Source organism: Pipra filicauda, unplaced genomic scaffold (assembly GCF_003945595.2).
Source record: "Pipra filicauda isolate LSUMZ 115617 unplaced genomic scaffold, ASM394559v2 scaffold127_size2900866_pilon, whole genome shotgun sequence".
Classification (NCBI taxonomy): domain Eukaryota; kingdom Metazoa; phylum Chordata; class Aves; order Passeriformes; family Pipridae; genus Pipra; species Pipra filicauda.
Window position 1 is genome coordinate 2156355 of NW_024103740.1, and position 21536 is coordinate 2177890.

Here is a 21536-nt window from a genome sequence, read left to right on the forward strand (position 1 = left end):
CTGGACTACCTGGCTGTACCCTGGATCTGTTTTCCACTGAAGAGTGTTAGTCCTAAGAGAAATACAACAGTACTATTTAAGCATAGCTATTTTCCATTTTATTGTCTTTTTGAGTTGTATTTCTGCTCTGTGTTTCTATTACTGGACTAGATTGATCAACTGTACTTCTGTGTCTGGTAGGGAGTACTTCAGTGCTCCCAAGTGATGGTTGTAGTTTCAGCATACGAACAAGTTTTGGAGCTACTGGGATGGAAATTGCTAATGCAGGTGACTGTTAGAGGAAGAGCTGTCTTCATGGCAGTTTCATGTAATTAATGAAGTGCTCAAGGAACTTTTTGTGGGGCCTTGAGCAGGTCTGGGCATTGTGTGTGCGTGGTTTATGATATGGCAGATTGTCTCTGCATGTACAGATCTAGTGTGTCACATACGTACAGCAGCAGTCTGATACTTCTAGTTTGGGGCATGCTTGGTCTCTTTTCTAGTTGGCCAGTTCTTCCATAGCATGGCTTTCTCCTTTTCCATCTTTATCTGGAGGACTGATAGCTCAGTGTGTGCCATTTCTTTGATTAATAGCATCTGACCTCTCTTCTGCTGGCAGTGAGAAATTAATTTACTTTCAGTCCCTTAGGGAAAGGGCAGAGACTGCATGGCTACATCGGTACCGTGTCAGGAACACAAAGTCAGAGGTCCCTGCACTTCTCTTACCCCAGTCTCTGGCTCATGCTGCCTGTAACCTTGTCTCTGAACACTGTGCATTAGCTACCCCAGCATGAACTGAACTGAGAGGGATTCATTAATCGGAGTGCTCAGCTGACAGTTGTGTTGTAAACTGGGACTCTGCTGTGGTTTGTGTAAGATGGAGCTGTGCCTTTGTCAGTGGGCTTTCTGGAGCAAAGAACAAAGGACAGCTGCAGCAGAGCAGTATAAACAAATACTACAGCTCAGATGCATCCAATAATAATTCATCCTTTGAACTGTGAAAACTTACTCTATAGGAATCAGCAGAACCTGCAATAGCATTTTAATTATTTCTGTTTTCCACTCACTCCAGATCAGGGAGCACCCTGTAAGCTTAGTGCAGGATTGTCTGTGCCCCAGAACTCCTCCACAGAGGCTGGTGCTCCTCCATGGCAGAGTACCATGAGGGAGGGGTCCTCCTCAAGGGCCTTCTTCAGCAATTTTAGGGGAAGTAGCTGCAAATATGGAGCAAATATGTTGGTATAACCAAAGTTTCAGTGAAAGAATAGCAGGGAAAAAAAAATCTTTGCTTAAATAAATAAATGTAGAATAGACTGCTGAAAAAAAGCCTGAAGTTGCCTTAATCTAGATTGATGATAGTGGTCTCTCTGAAATATATAGAGCTGTGGTGCTCCAAGTGCAAGGCTGGTCGGTGGGAGGGTGATTTCTATGCAATTGTAGGGAGTCTTGAGTTAAAAATGTGTCAGACCTACATAATGTGCTGTGCCAAAGTGATATGAGATGTAGGAGTTTGGTGTAGTTATTTCATTTACAGCAACTTACATTGATTCATTATCATGACGTGTTGCATTTTGAATGGAACTTGAAAACTATGCCTGTATTGTTTGTAGCTATTGCTGTGTGTTACAAAATGAGTGCCCTTTGCACTTCTAAGCGTTCAGAGAACCCAGTGAGGTTATGCTGCATGTTTGGGGATGATTACATGGTAATATGGGAATATTTTTGTTTCCTTGTAGACCCTGAAGCGGCAGAGCCAGCTGGCACTCTATTTCTTTAACACTATTGTAGCTCATGGAGATCTACGAAACAACAAACTAAACCAGCTTTCAGTCAATCTCTGGAATCTTGCTCAGAAACATGGCTTTGCTGACACCAAGACTATGGTAAGGAAAACAGATAATGCAGAAAAATTTTAATTCTTAAGATCTTTTGCCACTCTTTATTTGGAAAAAAGTAATGTTTTCTTGATCTGAAGAAACCTAATCTCTTTACAAGTTGCTCTCTTCCCTCCCCTCCCAAAATTATCTTAAAACCTGAACAACTTATTTTTTTAAATGCTTCTTAATGAATAAGCAGCTTCTCTTATTTCAAGTGGTCTGTATCTTTCTAGCAGTTTTAATCCTGTGTCGAGCATTAAGGAACCTGAAAGTGTTGGGTGCTGTAAGTTTTTTTCAGAACAGAAAACTAGCTCTAAGAGAAATACAGCATTTTTATTTTGTGGAGGAACTACATGGTATAAGCTTGGAAAGTGGCATTTGAGAGCCTTTAAGGCAGATATCTGTGATAATAAGTAAGAAATCCTAGGTGCTCCCACAGCCAGTGAAAATCATGATGGTGTGTATATAAAGATGAAGTGATGGCCTGTGAAATAAGACAAAGACACTAAAAATCTCCCAATCCCTTTTTTTTCAAACCAAGGTGAAAACACTGGAATACATCAAGAGGCAAAGCCAACAACCTGAAATGAGTCACTTTGCAGACCTGGCCCTTCGGCTTCCTCTGCAGTCCAGGACCTGATGGATGTCTCTTTTCCAAGGAGTCACCTGTACAAGGCAGCATGCAGCCAAGGCCAAACATCACTGATCTAGATTCTGACTGGAGGAGTTCAGTGTGTTTTTACTTAGTGTGAAACATATACTTGGGCACAGTAAAGGTAAAACTGTTCTGAGTGCAATAATTTAACCTGAATTTGTCTCCAGTTTTACCATAATATGAAATAATATTTTAAATGCTGATTTACTGTCAGTAAACAGTATTTTGAACCTCTGTGGTAGTGAAAGCCTTTCAAAATCTAATCTGTTGTAATTTTAACATAAAAGGAAGAAGGTAATCTGCATAAATGAATTCACAGCCTCAAAACTTCATCCCACTTGTAGAATAGTGTTTTTCCTGTGTAGAAAGCAGCATTTCAATATAATAATCCTACTGAGTAATCTCTCTGCTTTGGGATGCTGCCAGCATTTGTTTTATTGGTTCCAGTAGAAGAGAAAAATGGCCGAGGTGTTATTGTTCTAATTTCTACAATACATTTGCACAGACATGTTTGTGTTTTCATTTTAGTCCTGTGTTTTGTAAAATGGAAGGAATCTTTAAGTGCTGCCTGCAAATGAAAAAGGAAATGTATGCAAAGTACTCTATATTTGCAAAGTACTCTATCACTGAATAAAACAATTTGCAGTTCATCTGTGTGTTCTGGGGGAGTTTCTGTATACAAATCTATCACCTTACCCTTGTGAAATTTAGTTACATGTACTGATAACTCCTAATAAAATTTCACTCTCACCATTTCTTTCCCATGGTAGGGAACCATGCTGAAACCTTGCATCTATTGCTGCTTTTGCTTAGTGGTAAATTCTTAATGAGTTAAATCCTTACACAGATATTAAGATATATTTTTGCACAAGAATGTTTTATTTTGTTAAGGCTAACTGTTTAGACAGAACCATATATTTAAGGAGTTAGCAAGCTGCTAATAACTACCACCCAAATTATTAAACCATTCTTGTTGCATGTTTTTCATCTCCTCATCACTTTGTACCACTCACTGAGTGTAAAAATGTGAAGATTTTACAGAAAACTAAAATCCCTTTGAGTCACTAAGAGGTAGCTAAAAAGAAGTTTATTAAATCAGCATTAAAAAAAATCTAGTTGCAGGCATGGCACACATATCTTCAGTCTTTGAAGGAGGCTGTGCCTTGCCTTGTAGAAGAAATATGCTAAAGGTTTCAAAAACTTACTGTTTAGCTGAAGTGAGGACCCAGCTCCACCAGTGTATGCAGCTGAAAACTTGAACTAAAAGTGCCTCACAAATCAAATTTCTTAAACCATTTTATTATTTTATTTCAAGTAAAAAGATCTGGAGAGTAAAAAAAAAATTGCCTGCTGAATTTTCATTCAATACTTCAGAGTTTTAATCTTCAAATTTTATAGATCTAGATGTATATTTGTCTATGTATCCTTTTTTGTTGGCAGTAGGTTGAAATCCAAGACCAATTCCTCTGTGTTGCTTCAAGTCCATTGCTTTATCAAACTCCATCTTCAGAGCCTGCTGTAACTTCTCCTGCCCTTCCCTGTTCAGAGCCATGTTCGGTTTGTTTGTAGTTGCTGAGAGATTTTGGATAGGCCCAGAGCCCTTTTTAAAGCCACCCATCAGTCTGAAAAACTTCATTTCTTCCTCAGAACTTTTAAAAGCAGCTGTACTCCACTGTCCAAACTTTGTATCCTGTGAAGCAAAACAAGGTTAACACTAGAAGCAAGTAATAACAAGAGCAAGGAAGATAATTTCTGGCTGTGTACCATGAGAACAGAACCAGCTACAAAAACCTGACAGGGTGGCAAAGCTGGGAAGAAGCAGTTACTCCACGGGCAGCACCTCTTAAAAGATGTGGTAAAAGAATGACATGAACTCTGTGTGAGTGCATCTTCACTAGCAGTGCAGGTCATTTAACCTGGAGAGGGGTTAATGCGCTTTGAGAATCTCCTTTCCCTCCCTCTTTAGGAACCTTGGCTTTTCTGCTTCTCTTTACCTAGCTCAAAGAGCCAGACAACATCTCTCATTCTGAGAAAACTGTCAGACTTAATCCTCTTTCACTGTCACTTTGTATGTTTATCTTTTCATTTTCCCATTGCCTAGTTTGGGAGCTGTTGTTTTCAGCAGTGTTTTGTTATGTTAGTTTTGGAGACAGTGTTCAATCTGCCTCATAAGCTTTAAGTAACATTGGCATTCTCATCCCACTAATTACAACGAATATTGCAAGGGTGCAAAACCCCTTATCCAACAGGACTAAACCTACTGCTCTTAAATCTCCCCTCCCTTGCAGTTTCCTGTTTTCTTTGTATTCACTGTATTTGCCTTTCACTATTTTTAGAACTAGTTCACCCCTTCAGGATTTTTCCTTTGTCTGAGGATTCTGGCTCCTTTCTGAAGAGCCAATGTCCAGGTAAAATGATATTTCAGCTGTTTGTGGATAACCCAAGATAAATCGTATGATTTACAAAGCTCATGAACTTCTGGCTTACCTAAGAACAGGCTTCATTATCTAAGGGTTTTATTTGACTCCTGAGGAATAGCTACACAGTCATTTATAAATATTTTCAGCAGGATTGCTACTCCCTATTTTTTCTTTAAAATTGGGGGTGATAACTAAATGGAAGAATGTCTGATCATTAATTAAATAGACTAAGCTGGTTACACCAAAGGAAAAAATGTGAATTTAGTGGTGTGTTTATGTCAACCTGAAATCCTTCCAACTGAACAGTTGTAGCTTGCATGAAACAGTCATTCTCCAGCAGACAGCCAACATGACACACAGCACGCTACACAATATTGCAGGCAAGCCCTAGCAGGCTTTTTTAAGTTAAAAAAAAATGCATGGCTGGAGTATCACCCACAATCATAGGCTAGAATACCTCCTATTAAAAGAGAGCTACCCCTAATACTTCAGTATTTTTACCTTGTACAAAGGCAAGTTGCTGTCTAAGCCCAGTCTGTGACACAGATGCAGATACACATGCAGATACACTTAAGTCACATGCAGATAAATATAAGTCCTCCCTCTGGAATGGGAGGCATCTGCACAGATGCAAATATAATCACGGCTTGTCAAACTCTGTACATTTTTTTATGAGTTGCTGGCAGGCACTACACACAGCTTTTGCTGAAGCATTTCCAGCTCACTCTTTGTGGAGCTGATGAATTAGTTTTCACAGCTTCTATTCTTCTGCATGCTACTAAACAGAGACAGATCAGCACCAAGGAACTGAGATCCCCTGCCAAGGATGTCATTTTTCTCAATGACTTCAGACATTATTAGACAGTTGCAGTTCCAGAGCTATCACAGGCTGCCTCCCACTATGTTACATCTACAGAAGTTGTTTCTGGCATTTGTTTGAGGCATATTCCAGCTTTCTAGGCACACTGGCAGTCTTGCAAAACAACTAAGAATCCCGGATTACTAGCAAAGCTTTCTCTCCACCTCAATCCTATTAACCCTGCTAAACACTACTGCAAGTTTCCACTACCTGACTGTAAATCTCTCAGGAGGCAGGCTGAGTAGGATGCAAAGGCAAGGAATTAAGAATCATCTTTCAAAGAAGTGGAGGAAAGATGTGGATGCCAGGAGAGGACTGAGTGTAAATATCATGTGTTATCAGTTGTCCCCCCCCTTTACCTTTCCACGTGTGCCCCTTTCTGAATGTCTGCAAAGTCTTGCAGATAAGAAACAAGATACACTTCAGTGACTGCTATATCCATAGCCTGGAATTATTTGTACTTCACAGTAAGCAGAAAATGCTTCTGCAGCAATTTGTCATGGCTCATTCTCCAGAGGAACCAGAGAAAATGTTGCTTTTGAGGACTGATGATGGGAATTGGAACACTGCAATGCCAAGGAGTTCACTGTCAGCTCTCAGACTCTCTTGGCATTGTACCAACTTGTTCTACAGCGTGATCTTAACTCTGCAGTCAGAAGGAAGACTGCTGTGCCAAGCCACGTACCTGAGCCACACAGAGAAAAGAGCACAGTGTTTGTACCAGGAACTTGCTCTAGGACCCAGTATTTCCACCAGATCCAGGTCTAAGCTCATACATACCTGTCCCACTTTGGAACTGAAAACCTTTGTTTTGCCAGATTCTCTATCGATTTCTTCTTGCAGAGCCTGTCGCCTCACCTGGTGTGCAAAAAAATGACATATGCAGCATAAGACACTATCTTCTGTGTGTGAATTCACAATGGAAAAAAAGGGATGTATAAAGTAATTAGTGATCTTCAGAATTTTGCAAGGATAATTAAAAAGTTGCATGTGATCCTTTCCCACATTCAACACGAGAACTGTGATTTTTCCAGTGGTATGTTAAATGAATATTTTGCTGTAACAGGTATGTCTGATTTTCTAACTGCAGGCAACAGCTATGCTGAAACTGCCAACACTGAAGAGAGGCAAAGAAACCTGTATTTAACCTAAAAAGCTACTCAGAACTTCTGACATTGACTAAAGCTGTATATTTTGGACTTAACCCACAGAAGGTAAAGCACATTTTAAGCAGACTTTTATTTAGGGAAGCAACAAATCAGGTTTTTTGTATCAATTCTTATGCATATATTAAATGCTGACTGGCTTTCAATCTCACACAATTAAGACAAAGCATACCTTGTCTATGTTAACTTCATCACAGTTTCCTTTTTTTTCCTGCACAATAATTACACCATCTAGATGTTCCTGTAAAACAGGAAAAAAGATTGTATGGTTATTTTTATCCATTCTGGTTAATTAGAATTTACAGAGCTCTTACCATGAGAGTAATTAAAACACTAAGCAATCAGTAGGACTATTCTGGGGCAAAAAGAAACAGTCGGATCTAAGATGAAAATGCCAATTAAGTCTGTGTATTTCTATGGAGGAAACTTCTCCCCAAGAAAGAGATTTTTTCTTTTTTTAACCAAGAAGATAAAGGATTTTTTTAAGTTCACACATTAAATTAGATCTGCCAACATCACTGGCACACACAGTAATGTTTGCAGGCAGAGTAATTTCAAATTAAACTGTTTTGTTAAAGTTAAATTTATACTTGAAGTAAGGGACAGAGAGAGTAAAAGTTAGAATATTTTAAAAATTGCAGGTAAAATAATTAAAGGTCTCTCTGAAACAAACAAAAAAAGAAGAAACAATCAAGAAACAGCTGCATTGTGGTCGCTTGTGGATGATGGTCCCCAAGGAGCTTCCAGTCTGGAAAGAGCACAGGGAGAGGCAGGACACACACATCAAGTGTCTCCCACAGTGGCAGCAAACAGCACATTAGTTCCACATTTGAGAGAGAGGAACAGGGAGCTGATGGGAGGACACAGAGCAGCCCCAGGACGGGATGGGCCAGATGGCAGCAGGTAAATCAGCAGCAGAGTCCACAGGCAACCATGTCCTGATCGCTCTTCCACAGAGTGCAGCCCCTCAGCAACTTTTGCTCCCAGTGACTGGCATTCCTAGATCATTGCCCTCAGCCTTTCTTTGCCAAATTTATAATTAGGATAAGATTTTTGGGCACCCAGTATAACAGGATAAGTAATAAGTCCAGGATAGTGGTAAATTAGAGCCATAAGCTTTAGACCAGCCTGGAAAAGGTGGCCAAGGGGAAGATCTATTGATACAGTTAACATAATAATCCAAGCATGAAACAGCCAGGGAAATGAAGACAAGGAAAAGATTTGTAACATACTTCTGTCAGCAGAACCTGCTGTTACTTTTTCGAGGGTTTACAGTTTTATTAAAAGCCCTGAATGATTTATTTCATTTTCCAAAGCTACCTTTGATTTCACCACACGCACGTACAACACACGCACTGTTAAAAATGAGAGGACACCGTCTGCAGTAAGGAGAGCTCATGCTCTTGGAGGAAAAGAAGAAACCAAAACCAACCCCCAGTTTACTTCTAGATGGCCTGGTACTGTCTTTTTATATCTACTAAAACAAGCAGGAAAACTGTTGTGACAGGGTTCTGCAAACAACTGCAGCATATTTTTTTTTTTTTTAGCCGGAAGGTCAAGTGGCAGACAAGGAATGGGGGAGCAGCCCCATCCCTGCTAATTCCCAGCATGGTGCTGACTGGCTGAAGGCTACTGAGTGGAAAAAACCATCCCACAGAGGTCTGCCAAGCTTCCCCCAACTCCATGGAAAAGGAGCACCTTCACACGTGGTAGGATTATGCTGCCTGCAGTCAAACAATTTCTTGCTCCTCTTCACTCTGCACAAATTGACTGTAATGGCACCCAGTGGGAAAAACACCAATCACTGATATTAAGTGGGTATCACTCCACATTGTCTTTCAAACTTACTCTTTTGCTTGCTGCACAAGCCTCACAGAGGATTTTTCAAGGCATGCAGTGTGTGACACACTGTAGACTGGGATGTTTCAGGACTATGGCACAGTTAAATGTGAGACCAACATCATCAGCCAGTTATTAGTCTTTAGGCCTGGCAGGAACTAGATTTTGCTAGAACTGATTAACCCAGACTTCTCAATCCTCAGGAGACTTTCTCTGAAGTATTTTTTATTATTAAAGGATGGAGGTGCATATGGGAATGAGAAATAAAACAGGTATCACCTTCTCCTCAATTGTTTGCAATGTATTTGCTGTGGTTTTCATTTTAACTGGTCATGCAAGTTTACATGTCATTGTGAGGCTTATCTTGCCTCTGCACAATGTGAGCAGCTGCAAGAATCCAAATAATGTCTAACAGCCTCAAAAAGGCAATGTCAACTTCATTAGAAAATATATCCCAGCAATAAAACCACCTTGTCCTTTGAAAGGTCAAAAGGAGAAACCGAAGCTAAAAGCCAAAAACATCTGCTCACCTCATGACTGATAAGCACACATTTCCCTCACAAACCCTTGTGAAAAATGCCTGTATCTGGTTCTTCACATAAATCTATATTTAATTATTAGCATTAGGCACCAGGCAGCTGCCAGGTTTCCACAGAACTTGAAGACACTGCACATAAGTGCACACCAAAGCAAAGCACACCACGAAGTGTGCTGGAGGCAGCTCATGCTATGCCTGCTCCATCTTTAGTTTACAGAAATCTTCATTGATACCTTATTAACCAGTGCTTGACTTTTCAACAAGCCAACCATTCAGAGTTTTTCATAAAAAACAACTGAATGCTGTCTCCCATTACCTACAAAAATAAAAACAAGCTCCTGATGACTTATAATGTACTGCTTTTACATCTATTAATTTTCTTGCATAGATTTATTCTTTTAATTAAAAATGTGTCTTCGGGTCTCTAGTTTTCTATCAGAATTTATACATCAATGCTCTAGGCCTAGTCTGCATTTAGCATTCTTAGGATTTTCTCTAAAGTTTTCTCCAAGTTAGACAACAGGCTTTGGCTAAATTTTCCCCTCGTTTGTAACACTATGTAATTCCAGCATTAACAGCAGCAAAGCCTGAGGAAAAGTCTAACAAACACCGTGAGATGCACTGATGCTGCCAGTGTTACCAACCTGCTCAGGGTAAATGACGTGGTACTAAAATCCTATTTTATAGGAGTGTTGCCACTTTGTGAAGAGCAACCGAAGAAGATTTATGACTTCACACACTCGTTTTCTTTTTGTGCCAATACTTGCTGTTAGTTGTAGTTTTTACATTTTCATGACTGAACCACTGCATGATTACAGCACCAGGCATTAAGTTATACTTTCCCACGTGTCACAACTAAAATCAATATGCTAAAATCAATACATCAGCTAATCCTGTTTCTGAATAGTGGGGGTCCTCACTGACTTCTGATCAGGCAGAACAGCCTGCAAAGTAGGGAACTGTACCTAAAAAGCTTTTGATTCCTTAGCAGGAGGGGGCAAAGCTGCCCTCCTCTTTACAACTTACCAGTGACTCATTCCCCGTGTCTTCTGTAACGATCTTTGTCTTTTTTGTATTTGCTTCTGAACCTGGTTGTTCAGCCAAGTCCTGTGGTGGGGCTTTTTTTCTTTTTTCCCCTTTCCTGTCACAGAGCATGTGATTACTACTGCATAATGCCCCATCTACAGCAGTCCCTGCTACACGCTCAGCTCGCTCCATTTCACCCCCTTTGTTCTTTTTATTTCTTTCTGTTAGTCTTATTTTTTGGTTTTTAGAGGCACTATCATTGTTTAAAGCAACTTTTGAATATGTTGTTTCCTTCTCCTCTTTGTGAATCTTTTTTTTCTTTTTCTTCTTGGTGACTTCATTACTACCCTTGAAATTCTTCCTGCTCTTTTTTCCAGACAGCTTTTCTTCCTCAGAGTCAACTTCTTGCTGTGCTGGGAGATACTTATCAGGAATGCTGTGATTGCAGTCTAGCTGATCTTCACATGTTGAGGAAGAAACACATTTGCTTCTGTTCTTGTTCTTCTTAGTCTCTTTGATACTCCCAGAGTCCTCAGTTGTGTCCTCTTCCTCTCTATTTGTCAATGTAATTTCCCAGGAATTCTGCTTCTTCCTTTTTCTGAAGTCACTTAATGCAATGGGCCTACCAGGAACTCCAGATATGTTGTCCTCATTATCTACTAATGGTAAAAAGGAGTCAGACTTATCCTTCTTCTTCCTCTTCTTTTTTCTCACACAACTCTCCCCATCATTCTGGACATTATATTTGTCATGGTTTTCACCTGTAAAAGCTACTTCTTGTGAAATGTATTTGTGGGGCTTTTTACAAACTCTTTCAGACTGCTTTTGTTCACTGTCCTGGATGTTCTCTAATGAAAAAGAAGAATTGCCTTTCTTCTTTTTTTTCTTTGTTACCTCACCATCCAGTTCCAAATTCAAAGCAGTATCCTTTTTGGTTTTTGTAAAAGAAAATTCAGTTTTCTTAATATCATCTGTAGGATAATTTGAAAGCTCCATGCCACTACTGTCATTATCCTCCTCTAAGAATGAATGACACGGGACTTTTTTTTTCTTCTTTTTGAGAATTTTAATTTGTTCCTCTGATTCCTCCTGAAGTTCTGAATCCAGGTGACCTTTTACAATCACAAAGCTTTCTGACTGTGCTTCTTTGAGTAATTTGGAGCCAACTTTCTTTTTCTTGTTTTTCTTCTTCTTGTTCTTTGGTTGTGATTGGTCTAAACATTCATCTTTAAAATGTACCTTTTTCCTTATTTTTGTTTTTATCTCAAGCCTGTCATCTTCCTCAATTTTAATGACAGTTGGAACATCTTCCTCAATTTTAATGACAGTCTTCACATTTTTCTTCTTCTGTATAGGTTCCTCGTGCAATTCTTTTCTCTTTTTCTTTATTATCATTCTAAAAAATGAAACGAAGATGTTAGTAAACTGCTTCAGAGAGATGATACAAGCCCTCCTCTATTTGGCTTCCCTTTATTCTGAAACTATTCATATCTCCCACTGTCCCTGCCACTCTAATTTCAGTCTGCTTTCCTTTATGGGGGAAACAGAACTGCACAGAGCCCAGAAAATACAGTCCACTGGGGTGATTTTTTTTGTCTTGTTCTTTACTGTAACTTGTCCTAGTCAGCTGGTAACTTTCTATCTGTGTCTTCCTTTTGACAGCTGCAGAGCATGACACCTTTACAGTAACACCTACCTACCTACAAATCTCTCCTAAACGGCAAAACATATATGTACATATATATACACACACACACACACAAACACAGATGGATGTACAGTCAAGACGGTTTTCCAGACACCTATGACTTTTCACTTATTTAACACTGAACTTCACATCACTTTACTGCCCACTCAGCACTACAGGATCCTTTCAAGACACCCGAGTTATTACCTTAAATCTGCTTCTGTCTGTGATTTCTCATCCTTGCCCTCCGTCTCCTCTCTCGGGACACTCGCACCTACCAAGAGATCACACCAGAGACGCCTCCGGCACCCGCCTGCTGACACTCCCCGCCTTTGCTGAGAAACCTGTTTATCCCTACTTGTTTGCCCATCTTTTAATCAAAAATTAATCCATGGGGATTTCTATAAGCGCCGCTTGCAAGGCATCCTGTCAAAATCCTTCATAGAAAACCTAAGTCTGGTAAGCAGCGTTTTACCGATCCCTGCCTGTCAGGGCCTCCTCCCGAAGCCGCGGCAGCCCCTGCGCCCACCGACCCACCCCCACACCGCGGCCAGGGGGGTCTGCCCCGCGCCCCGCCCCGCTCCTGACCCCGTCCCCGCCCGTCCTGCCCGGGGGTTCCCCGGGAGCGGCGCATCCCGGCCGGGCCGTGCCCGGGGCGGCCCCGCCGTCCCTCACCTGCCCCGGCCTCGTGCAGCGCCCTCTGCCCCGGAAGGGAACGCGCCGGGCCCGCCCCGCCCCGCCCCGCGCGCGCCGCCGTTGCCGTTGCCGCGGCAACGCAGGGACGCGGCCCTGGCGGCGGCGGGAGGGACGGACAGAGCCAGGAGGGACAGAGACGGGAGGGACAGAGTCCTGCTCTGGGACGGGGACAGGTGGGAGCGCAGCGCCCGTCAGGCCATGGCTCTGCCTCCCCGGGGCTCCTCAGCCGCCCCCCAAGCTCCCCTCAGCGCTGCCCCAAAGCCGCCCCCCCCCACCCCTGAGGGCAGGGCCACGAGCTTTTCTGCTCGTGTAGCGCTGTGTTACTTTTTATCGCCACGGTTTTCTGGCGGCCACGTGCCCGTGGTGTGTTCCCGTGGTGTGTGCCCGTGGTGTGTTCCCGTGGTGTGTTCCCGTGGTGTGTGCCCGTGGTGTGTTCCCGTGGTGTGTGCCCGTGGTGTGTTCCCGTGGTGTGTGCCCGTGGTGTGTTCCCGTGGTGTGTGCCCGTGGTGTGTGCCCGTGGCGTGTTCCCGTGGCGTGTTCCCGTGGCGTGTTCCCGTGGTGTGTGCCCGTGGTGTGTGCCCGTGTGTGTTCCCGTGGTGTGTGCCCGTGGTGTGTGTCCGCGGCGTCCAGCCCGTTGATCCGGTCGCGGCCTCTGGTTCGCCCGGCGGTGACCGGCGCCCTGCGCTCTCAGGCTGGTCCCGTCAGGGGGTTGGAGCACTGCTCTGGGGAAACAGAGGGGTGGCTGTGTTATCGCTGTTGTAAAAGTTAAAAGAACGCAAAACTGCTCTCAGAGCCCTGTTCTAACAGCGAAAGTCTTGGTCTTCTGCCAGAGTCTGAGAGCACTGAGACTGGAAAGTCGGGAGAGCAGCACTGTAGTTCTGCACTTCCCAAAGAGGGTTCTCTCCCCTACTATAATTACTGAAGTAGGCATTTTGTGTTAAAGCAGACGTTTTAAATGTGGGAATAAAGTTGTTTTTTCTAAGGTATCTGTAGTATGGATTTGGTGATGCCAGTAAACTTAATTATAATGGTGGAACACTGAACCTCTTGGGTTTGGCTCTGAGTGGTCTGTATTGTGTAATCTGTAAATTGTTTCATATCAAGTCCGTTTCCTTATCCTGAGTCACTCAGTAATTTGTGAGGGTCATGTACTGCTTTTAGGTTTTTTGATGGTGTTTAGTGGTTTTTTGGGGGGAGGGTTTATTTTATTTTTTTTTTTAAATTGGAGACAGTAATACTTAGCAATGTCCATGGGACATAATTTCTTGTAGAGGAATCCACCGTGAAAAGCAGTATTGTCTGCTACTAAAAACAATGGTTAATTCCATGCAAGCGTCTGCATTTTACTTGCGTTGAAATATTTTAAATTATTATTTTGATAATTTTTTTTCCCCTATAAAGGGTTCTTTTATCACCAAGAACCTTGCACTTGACTTACAGCCAAGACAAGAGGCTCTAAAGTTCTCACTTGTATTAAAACATTAGATTTCATGTTTAACAAATATGTATTGTATACTAACTTTTGTTCTTTCAAACCCAAATAAATGGGTTTAGAAAGTAATACTTGTTTAGGAGGAAAATAAATATGTTTTTAAATTAAAGTCTTATGGTAAATGTACTTTTTTTTTTTTTTTTTACTTTCAGAGTATGAAGGAGAACATCCTCAATTTCCAGGTGTTCCTGAATCAAAACAAGAATCTGTGAGTACACTTCAAGAAAAAAGTCTGCATAGGACTGGTTTTAAAAGATTTAAAATAACTAAATGGGAAAATTAAGTATCCACATGGTAGACTCATTCATAAAATGAAAACAAAAGTACATTTTTTAAACAACTTTTTTGAATCAACTAATGTAGTGTCCAAATAATTGTTTTTATTTAAAGCAACTTGTGTAGCACTCAGAAAATACATAAATAATTTAATATTTGAATAAGAAGTTATAGTTCCATAATTTTTAACTGACCTTATAATTTTTCCTGCTGAGTTGGTTTGCATATTTTTGTATAGTCTGTTGGAGTATTTAGATAGGTTACATTTATCTTAAACAGGTGTCTTTGGAAGCAGGAATATTGCAGCCATTAGTCATGGAACAATTTAATTCTGCCCCTGCAGCTGATACTGTTGACCAACAGTTGCTTCCCATAGTCGAGGAAGCCCCCTCTCCAGAACCACCTGACCCAAAAACATGTAAGTAGGAGCATATTATCTTGATGTTATCTGCTGTAATTATTTTTCTTGCATATGGCAAGGGTTTGTAATTTGTTTAATGGAGAGTGTTAACAGCTTCAGTACCTTTTCTTACATGGAATTGGCATGTTTAGGCCCCTGGTCTGTAGACAGGGAGCCAGCCTGGGCACTTGGTCAATGGCAGAAATTTCAAATGGTGCATTACAAACCACTGACTGGCTTAGGTAGTTCTGTGCTCTTCTGAATAAGTGACTTTCTGTTTAGCCATTTAAATCAAAGAAAGGCAGACATTTCTTCCTCTAATTTAGTAATGCAAAACTAGGATCAATAGACTAAATAGACAATTGAATTTGAAAACTGCTGTCAAAATATGACTCTGCCCATCTGATTATAAATGAGAATGGAAACAGCTCTAGAGTTTTGTTCTTCCACTTTTATCAATTTCTATAGTTTATAAAAATTACCAAGCAGCAGTGTGTCTTTATTATGCATTTTAGCCCTCCATTTCATCTTCTCTTCCATTCATTCTTGCTCATTAGGAATTCCTGGTGCTAGTCAGAAGCAGTGTTACCCTGGGCTTTTAAATAAATAGTGTCCTTCCAATTATGAACATTTTCTGGCAGTATATAAACCAATTAAAGATATAAAGCTGAGAATACATTCAGTATTTCAGCTGTGTTGCCAGAAGAGAACCTTTCTATGACTTATCTTTCCTGACCACACCAAAACTTGAATAATTTGTGAATGGAGAGAGATGCCAATCCAGGCAGCCTTCAGAAAGGGGAAAAATTGGATGTATGGAGTCACATTGAAATTTCTGAAGCCTGTGGCAAGTAAAGAAGTAATTATGACAAAGAAATCACAGCACCACTGAAATATAACCTTTGTTTTTTCCTCTGTCTAAAAATTCAGTTTTATGAGCGACTCTGATAATGCAGATTGTAAAGGGCATGAGATACCAAAAGTGGTCTGGCTGTAACAACACTGAGTTCAGCACAGGCTAACTTCTTCCTGTCAGGGCAAATTAGTCCACATGGCTTTTCATTTCTGTGACTGAACTGCTTCTGGTGTCTGAGTTTACTCCTTTAAAACTAAGTCTGACATCTCTGAGATGCCCTGAGTCTGCACTGTTGGTGCATCTTTAGTTTGAAATTTGCTCAAGTTTATGTTGTCTTGGCTGAAGAGAAGTGAAGACACATCAGTGGCTGTATCTGAGCTGAACAAATCTGTTTAGTGCAAGCTGTGATGGTATTGATAAAATGACTGGTACTGAGTTTATGATTTCTAATATTTGTCTTTTTGTGAAATCAGAGTGCTTACCTGTAAGTGAAGTCTGTCCTGTTTTGCTCAGGTTCTCCACGAGAATACTTAGAGTTCTACATATTTCCAGTACTCTTACCTGGACTGACTGAACTTCTGCATGAAGCAGAGAAAGAAAAATGTTTTGAGGTTAGTTTGTAGTTTTTGGTTCAAATAATTGGCAGGAAGTTACAGCCTTTATTTCATGGGAAGTATTTTTTAAATTTGGTCTTTTGCAAGAAAACCAACCACAATTATATGATATAACATATAATAAGTTATTTTGGACCTGGTTTTATATGTTGTTTTCTCCAGTAATTCAGAACAGATTGCATACTACATACACTTGATCATTATGATGATCTCTAGCTCCCAACAAATCCTCCTTAAATATCCATTTGTATCTAGCCTAAATAGTGCTATATTTTAGAGAAACAGGCTTCCCCTCAGATTCATACACATCACTCATTTGAGGGTGATAGTTTTCCACTGTGACATCATTTCTTCCTCCTTTTGAACAATAACTAGTAAAACAATAGCTCTTTATGCTTGCCTCATAACTGAATATTTGTGTTCTTTTCCATTGCTGTCCAGGTGCTTGTACTTGGACATTCTGTTTCCTTATCTGACCTAAATACGTGACTTCTATTTATATTTTTGTTTCATAAGAAATGTATTTATCCATATGGAATTGGAGAAAAAAAGCCCCATGCTATAATTTGTATCAAAATAGTTCATGAAATAACTTGAACTGATTTTTAGGATCAAAACCAGAGTCCTTAGAAACCCAGAGCAAAGCAGAAACAGGGAGAAAGGATCTTGTGATAAACACACTGGAAAATAGCTTTAAAAAACAGGAGGAGAACAAACATTTGAAAGATACACGCAATTCGTGAGAGAATGGGAGAGGAACGAGATTAATTGTGATTAAGCTGACTGAAATCATGAAGGATGAGAATACTGGGTTTGAATTTTGGCTAGACATGAGTCATTAAAGCCTGTAAAGGGCAGTTGTACAGAATAAACCATTACAAGATTAATGGAAGAAGCACTGGAAGAAAGGGAGGAATAATCAAACTGACTGCAGTCAATGTTGAATGGAGCCTGGGAGAAGAGAGAGGAAATTGTGAGGGAAAATGAAGAGTGGGATTTTGATGAGAAGGACCGAAAGTTTTCATGTTTTGAAAGGAAATTAAGATGAATGAGAAGAGAATGAAAAATTAAGTAGGAGAGTTGTTGAGTAATTGAAACTGTGGTAAGCGAGGTCAGATCATGGAACCAACAGAGGAGTTCAGGGAAGAGACCAGAAAAGATGCATCCATGTCTGGAGAGGAAGAATTGTAATCACATGGGAAAGTCAGGAAAGGGAGACAGTTCTGCTGGAAGTAGTGATTTGTGTAGGAAAGAAATCTGCAACATCTTCTTTGGGAGGTGATATAGAAACATAACAATTTAAATAGTTCATTTAAAATAGGCTCTCTTGCATTATGTAATGCATATGAAAAATCTGAAAAGCAAAAACCTAGAAAACCCACCAGCTGCTAGATAGATGTGCAGACTTCAAACTGCCAGAAATATGAGAATAGTCTGCAGAAGCTTCATTCTTAAAGTAGAGATGAAAGAAACCTGTTAGGTTGCCCAGTGTATTCCCTCACTGATTTTTTTTTTCCTACCATAAGTTCTCCTGTGCTTTATCCTCTCTGCTGTCAAATGCCTCCAGGGGAAAGACTATTTTCTTAAATCTTTTCTCTCATGAGAACTGACTAATGCATTCATTTTTCAGCATTAAAACTGAACAATGTATAAATGTTTTTATTAGCATAACTCTGACTTTTTAGTAAGCTATCCTACTGAAGGAGGATGCTGTATCAGACTCTGTAATGGAATATATTATATTTTAAAGTGTGATACATCAGGGAAAGGGAATGGAAGAAGGTTTCCTAGTGACTTTGCCATTTTCTGATCACTAGATTTTTTTCATGATTATTACCAAGTCCATAACATTTAAACTGAAAAGTGGAAAATGAATTCCTAATATAAGTAGTTTATAAACACATCTGCAGGTTAACAATGCACATTGTGCAGATATTTCCTGTGTTTATCCTGATTCATGCAGCACATAGGAGGGATGTGTCAAAGGGAGGTCAATTTATGTAATTTTTTCCCTTTATAAATGTTGACTGCTGTGCAACTAATGATTTAATTCGCTAGCAAAATAAACTCTTTCCTGGCAAAAAAATAACAAAATAAAAAAATATTGAGCTTGACTAAATTCCTCCCTGATAAGTTCACTGCCTCTAACAAGGATAAAACAAGATGAATTTGATTCCTTTGGTGATGGCTGTTTTGACAAGCCTGTTCTGATCATTTTTTGCCATTGCAAAGGAAAAGCAATTTACTTAAAACAGATTAAATTACAACTGCTAGATTAAATTGAATTTCGTTGTCAAAGTGTAGCATTTATTCTCTGAAACGATTCACTAAGTAATGGGACCCAGTTTCATACTGTGATTGAGAATATCTGTACAGTGATGATCAGACTGTGCTGTTTGTTTACAGATTCTGTTCAAGTCCAAATTTGTCCATTTAACATCTAAAGTGACCCATAGAAAGCTCTGCAGTGAAGGTCTCTTTCTTTTCGATGGGAGTCAGACTGTGTGTCTACCAAGGGTAGGATACACTTAGAAAAGTAAAAGCTTTCCTGGGTATCATGTGGGAGTGCCCTGCAGTCTGGCTCTAAACTCCCCACTTGTCATCCCCAGCTACACGACTGCTCTGTATTCCTCACGGCACTGTCAGCACCTCACGGAATGTTCTTTCGCTTCACCTGTGGCTGACCCCCAAATTATGACAAAAACCTGAACTGAAAGAGTTATTCTATGTAGAGTGCTTTTTTCTTGCCTCTCTGCTCACATTCCCCGGTCCTTTTTGCATCCTATTCTTGAAGCACAGGGGGAAACACAGATGGTGAGGATAATGCGTAGAATAAAGTCATTCTTCATGCATTAAATTTTCAATTACATGTTTACTGTATTTTTCTTAGCAAGTAGTAGTAGTATCTTTATTTCTTACATTTTAGTCAGGACTTCAGCCTTTTTTGTGACATTTAGCAATTTCACAAATGTGATTAACCAGTGTGAATAGTTCTAAGAAGTCGTAATTGCAGTTGAATCGCCTGTTTGGCAGGGTAAGTGTTACCTTCTGGATGGGAGCTCAGCCTTCTCTAGGCTCAGGGGCTGCTATTGGGATAAAGCCCTTGGTGTCTGTGGTCTGCAGGGGCTGAATTCTCTTAGTGTTCACTCAGTGACTGCACATCCATAACACAACTGGTGCAAGAGCCATTCCAAAGATACCAGTTAAGCTCTCCTGTTATTCCAACCAGAAGTCTACATTATATTCTCCACATCGTGGTTCCTCTGGTTTGTGATAAACAGAATGAGTACCTGTACTCATTTATACATTCAGTCTGTACTCATTTATCCATTCATTTCAGGAGAGGAAATCCTTAAGAAAAGGAGGGTCCTAATCCATTGTGTACTTATCAAAATTCATGCTTTGAATGGCTGGCTGTCCAGCTGAACAGGTACTGGCTGCATGAGTCCCCAAGGAGAACCTGCTGCAAAGCATTTTGCAAAATTCTCTTTTTTTGGTGGAGATTTAGAACTGGGAGCAAAGGGCACAAATGTTTTGCTCTGAAGCTCCAGGTTTTGAATGTTTTACCTGATTCTCTGTGGTTGTGGATAGACATATCCCTTCCTTTGGTTTTGCCTTCCTTTCTGGGCCACTTGACATGATTTGTGTCTGAGCAGCCATACAATACCCCGTTTGTGTGTGTCTTAAGTATTCACAATGCCTTCAAGCTGATTCCATGCAGGAGGAAACAATATCCAATCAATGTTCCTTCTGTGTCTTGGAGGAAATGAAGAATTTTAAGTATGATAATAGAACTTTGTGCAAAATGGCAAGTAATTGGCAACATATTTTCATATATGAGTGAGTTCTGTTAACTTCCTCATAATGAGAAAACCACTTAGAAAGAACACCATTCAGAGATATTTGTTCTAGATATACTGCAGCAAATATCAAGATAATATATGTGGAATTTTCTCACTCATAGTTTGTCTTGACTTGAAAGCATTCCACAAAACATCTAAAATTTTGGCAGAGCCACTGACTGTTGGCAGTAGCAATATTAAAGTAGAGAGAGTAATGGACTGTATATTTTATTTAATAAAAGCAGTCAATTTAGCTTCTGTTCCTCTCCAGTAGTAAAAACATATGACCAATCTAAAGATAATAAATAATTTGAAACTATCTTCTATCTTTAGGGAAGAAGAACCAAATTTATTGCCTCTGATTTCCTAACTGAGTGGTTATACAAGTAAGTTAATAATGGTTTTTACTATTAATTATACTCAATAATTCAAAGGCATTAATTTTCAAATCGAATAGCTGAAATTTAAATTAATATGAGTTGTTTTCCTTTTTGTTTTAGCATGAACCCAAAGAGGAAAGATGAGCCATTCACAGAATTCTTTAGCATTCCTTTTGTTAAGGACTGGCTTAAGGACCAGTAAGTTATTGCAGTACTCAGAGTAACCTTTTCTCCTTTTACCCCTGCCATTCCAAAAAAGTAATAGAGCTTCAACCTGTTGCAACTGTGCCCTCAAAATGCCCTTTACTGTGTGCAACACAGAACTATGTGATGCTTTCTAACTTGCTCATGTATGACTTACAAGGTATTTTGTACCAGAATTGTTCACAGAAATTAGTTTAGAATTCCTAGACATTTTAATTGTAGAGTGCAGGACATTTGAATAGTCTGGTAGTATGAATATCTTTGTGCTAATGAGCAAAGCAGTGTTTTCATCACTGCTTCCTACTGTGGAAATCTTTGAGGATATTATCAAGAAATTATTCCTTTAGCTGTAGGCAGCTGTTTTAAAAATAACTGTAATAATCCTTGGTGTCAGGATGCATTTCTGCAGACATTTATGACTTTGTGTCTGAGAAATGAACACTTGTTTTGGCAGCCTCAGTCATTTATTCCTGTAGAACCAAGCTGCATAGTGGTTTTGAAAGAAATGTTGCTGTACTTGAGACTGCATGTAGTTTTAAAATATAGCTGCTGTGTGAGAAAAATAAAGTCATAGTTTACAGTGAGAGAATATGAAAATTACAGAGCTCAGATTTTAAACTTAATTGGAGTCTAGATTGGTAGTCATTGAAAACGTAGAGATCTGTCTTTGGGGCCAAGCTGGAGATTGTGTCAAAACGGTTAAATTTGACTACCCGAGAGGTGATCGTGT

General features: G+C 40.0%; 3 protein-coding genes across 4 annotated transcripts in view; 2 read left to right on the top strand and 1 right to left on the bottom strand.

Annotated features, from left to right (window-relative positions):
* VPS35L (VPS35 endosomal protein sorting factor like) overlaps positions 1–3161 on the top strand; it is a 50346-nt gene extending 47185 nt beyond the window's left edge. Inside the window, 2 exon segments of the mRNA XM_027743947.1 lie at positions 1716–1862; positions 2398–3161. Of these exon segments, the coding sequence (XP_027599748.1) occupies positions 1716–1862; positions 2398–2496 (246 nt within the window). The 3' untranslated portion in view covers positions 2497–3161.
* Positions 3162–3579: 418 nt separating this feature from the next.
* On the bottom strand, positions 3580–12730 carry KNOP1 (lysine rich nucleolar protein 1). Of its 2 annotated transcripts, XM_027743963.2 has the most exons (6): positions 12635–12705; positions 12254–12320; positions 10360–11755; positions 7129–7197; positions 6571–6648; positions 3580–4201 (listed from the first exon to the last, which is right to left on the bottom strand). In XM_027743963.2, exons 1-6 carry the CDS (start codon positions 12678–12680, stop codon positions 3890–3892), a joined length of 1968 nt encoding a protein of 655 aa, XP_027599764.2. In that variant the 5' UTR covers positions 12681–12705; the 3' UTR covers positions 3580–3889. The 2 variants fall into 2 exon arrangements, with proteins under 2 accessions (XP_027599764.2, XP_027599765.2); XM_027743964.2 differs by lacking the exons at positions 12254–12320; positions 12635–12705 and adding an exon at positions 12722–12730.
* Positions 12731–12803: 73 nt separating this feature from the next.
* Positions 12804–21536, top strand: part of IQCK (IQ motif containing K) — a gene marked incomplete at its 5' end in the record, with an annotated part of 36613 nt that continues 27880 nt past the window's right edge. Inside the window, 6 exons of the mRNA XM_027743931.2 lie at positions 12804–12915; positions 14387–14442; positions 14790–14928; positions 16280–16377; positions 20556–20608; positions 20723–20800. Of these exons, the coding sequence (XP_027599732.2) occupies positions 12804–12915; positions 14387–14442; positions 14790–14928; positions 16280–16377; positions 20556–20608; positions 20723–20800 (536 nt within the window). The remainder of the gene's footprint in view (positions 12916–14386; positions 14443–14789; positions 14929–16279; positions 16378–20555; positions 20609–20722; positions 20801–21536) is intronic.

What these genes read in the sequence shown, in the direction of transcription:
- KNOP1 (XM_027743963.2), bottom strand. Translation starts at nt 12,680, where the DNA reads ATGCGCCGCTCCCGGGGAACCCCCGGGCAGGACGGGCGGGGACGGG. An exon ending in ACACGGGGAATGAGTCACTG is followed by an intron (nt 7,198 to 10,359) that starts GTAAGTTGTAAA and finishes CCTGTTTTACAG; the next exon opens with GAACATCTAGATGGTGTAAT. An exon ending in ATGAAGTTAACATAGACAAG is followed by an intron (nt 6,649 to 7,128) that starts GTATGCTTTGTC and finishes TTTGCACACCAG; the next exon opens with GTGAGGCGACAGGCTCTGCA.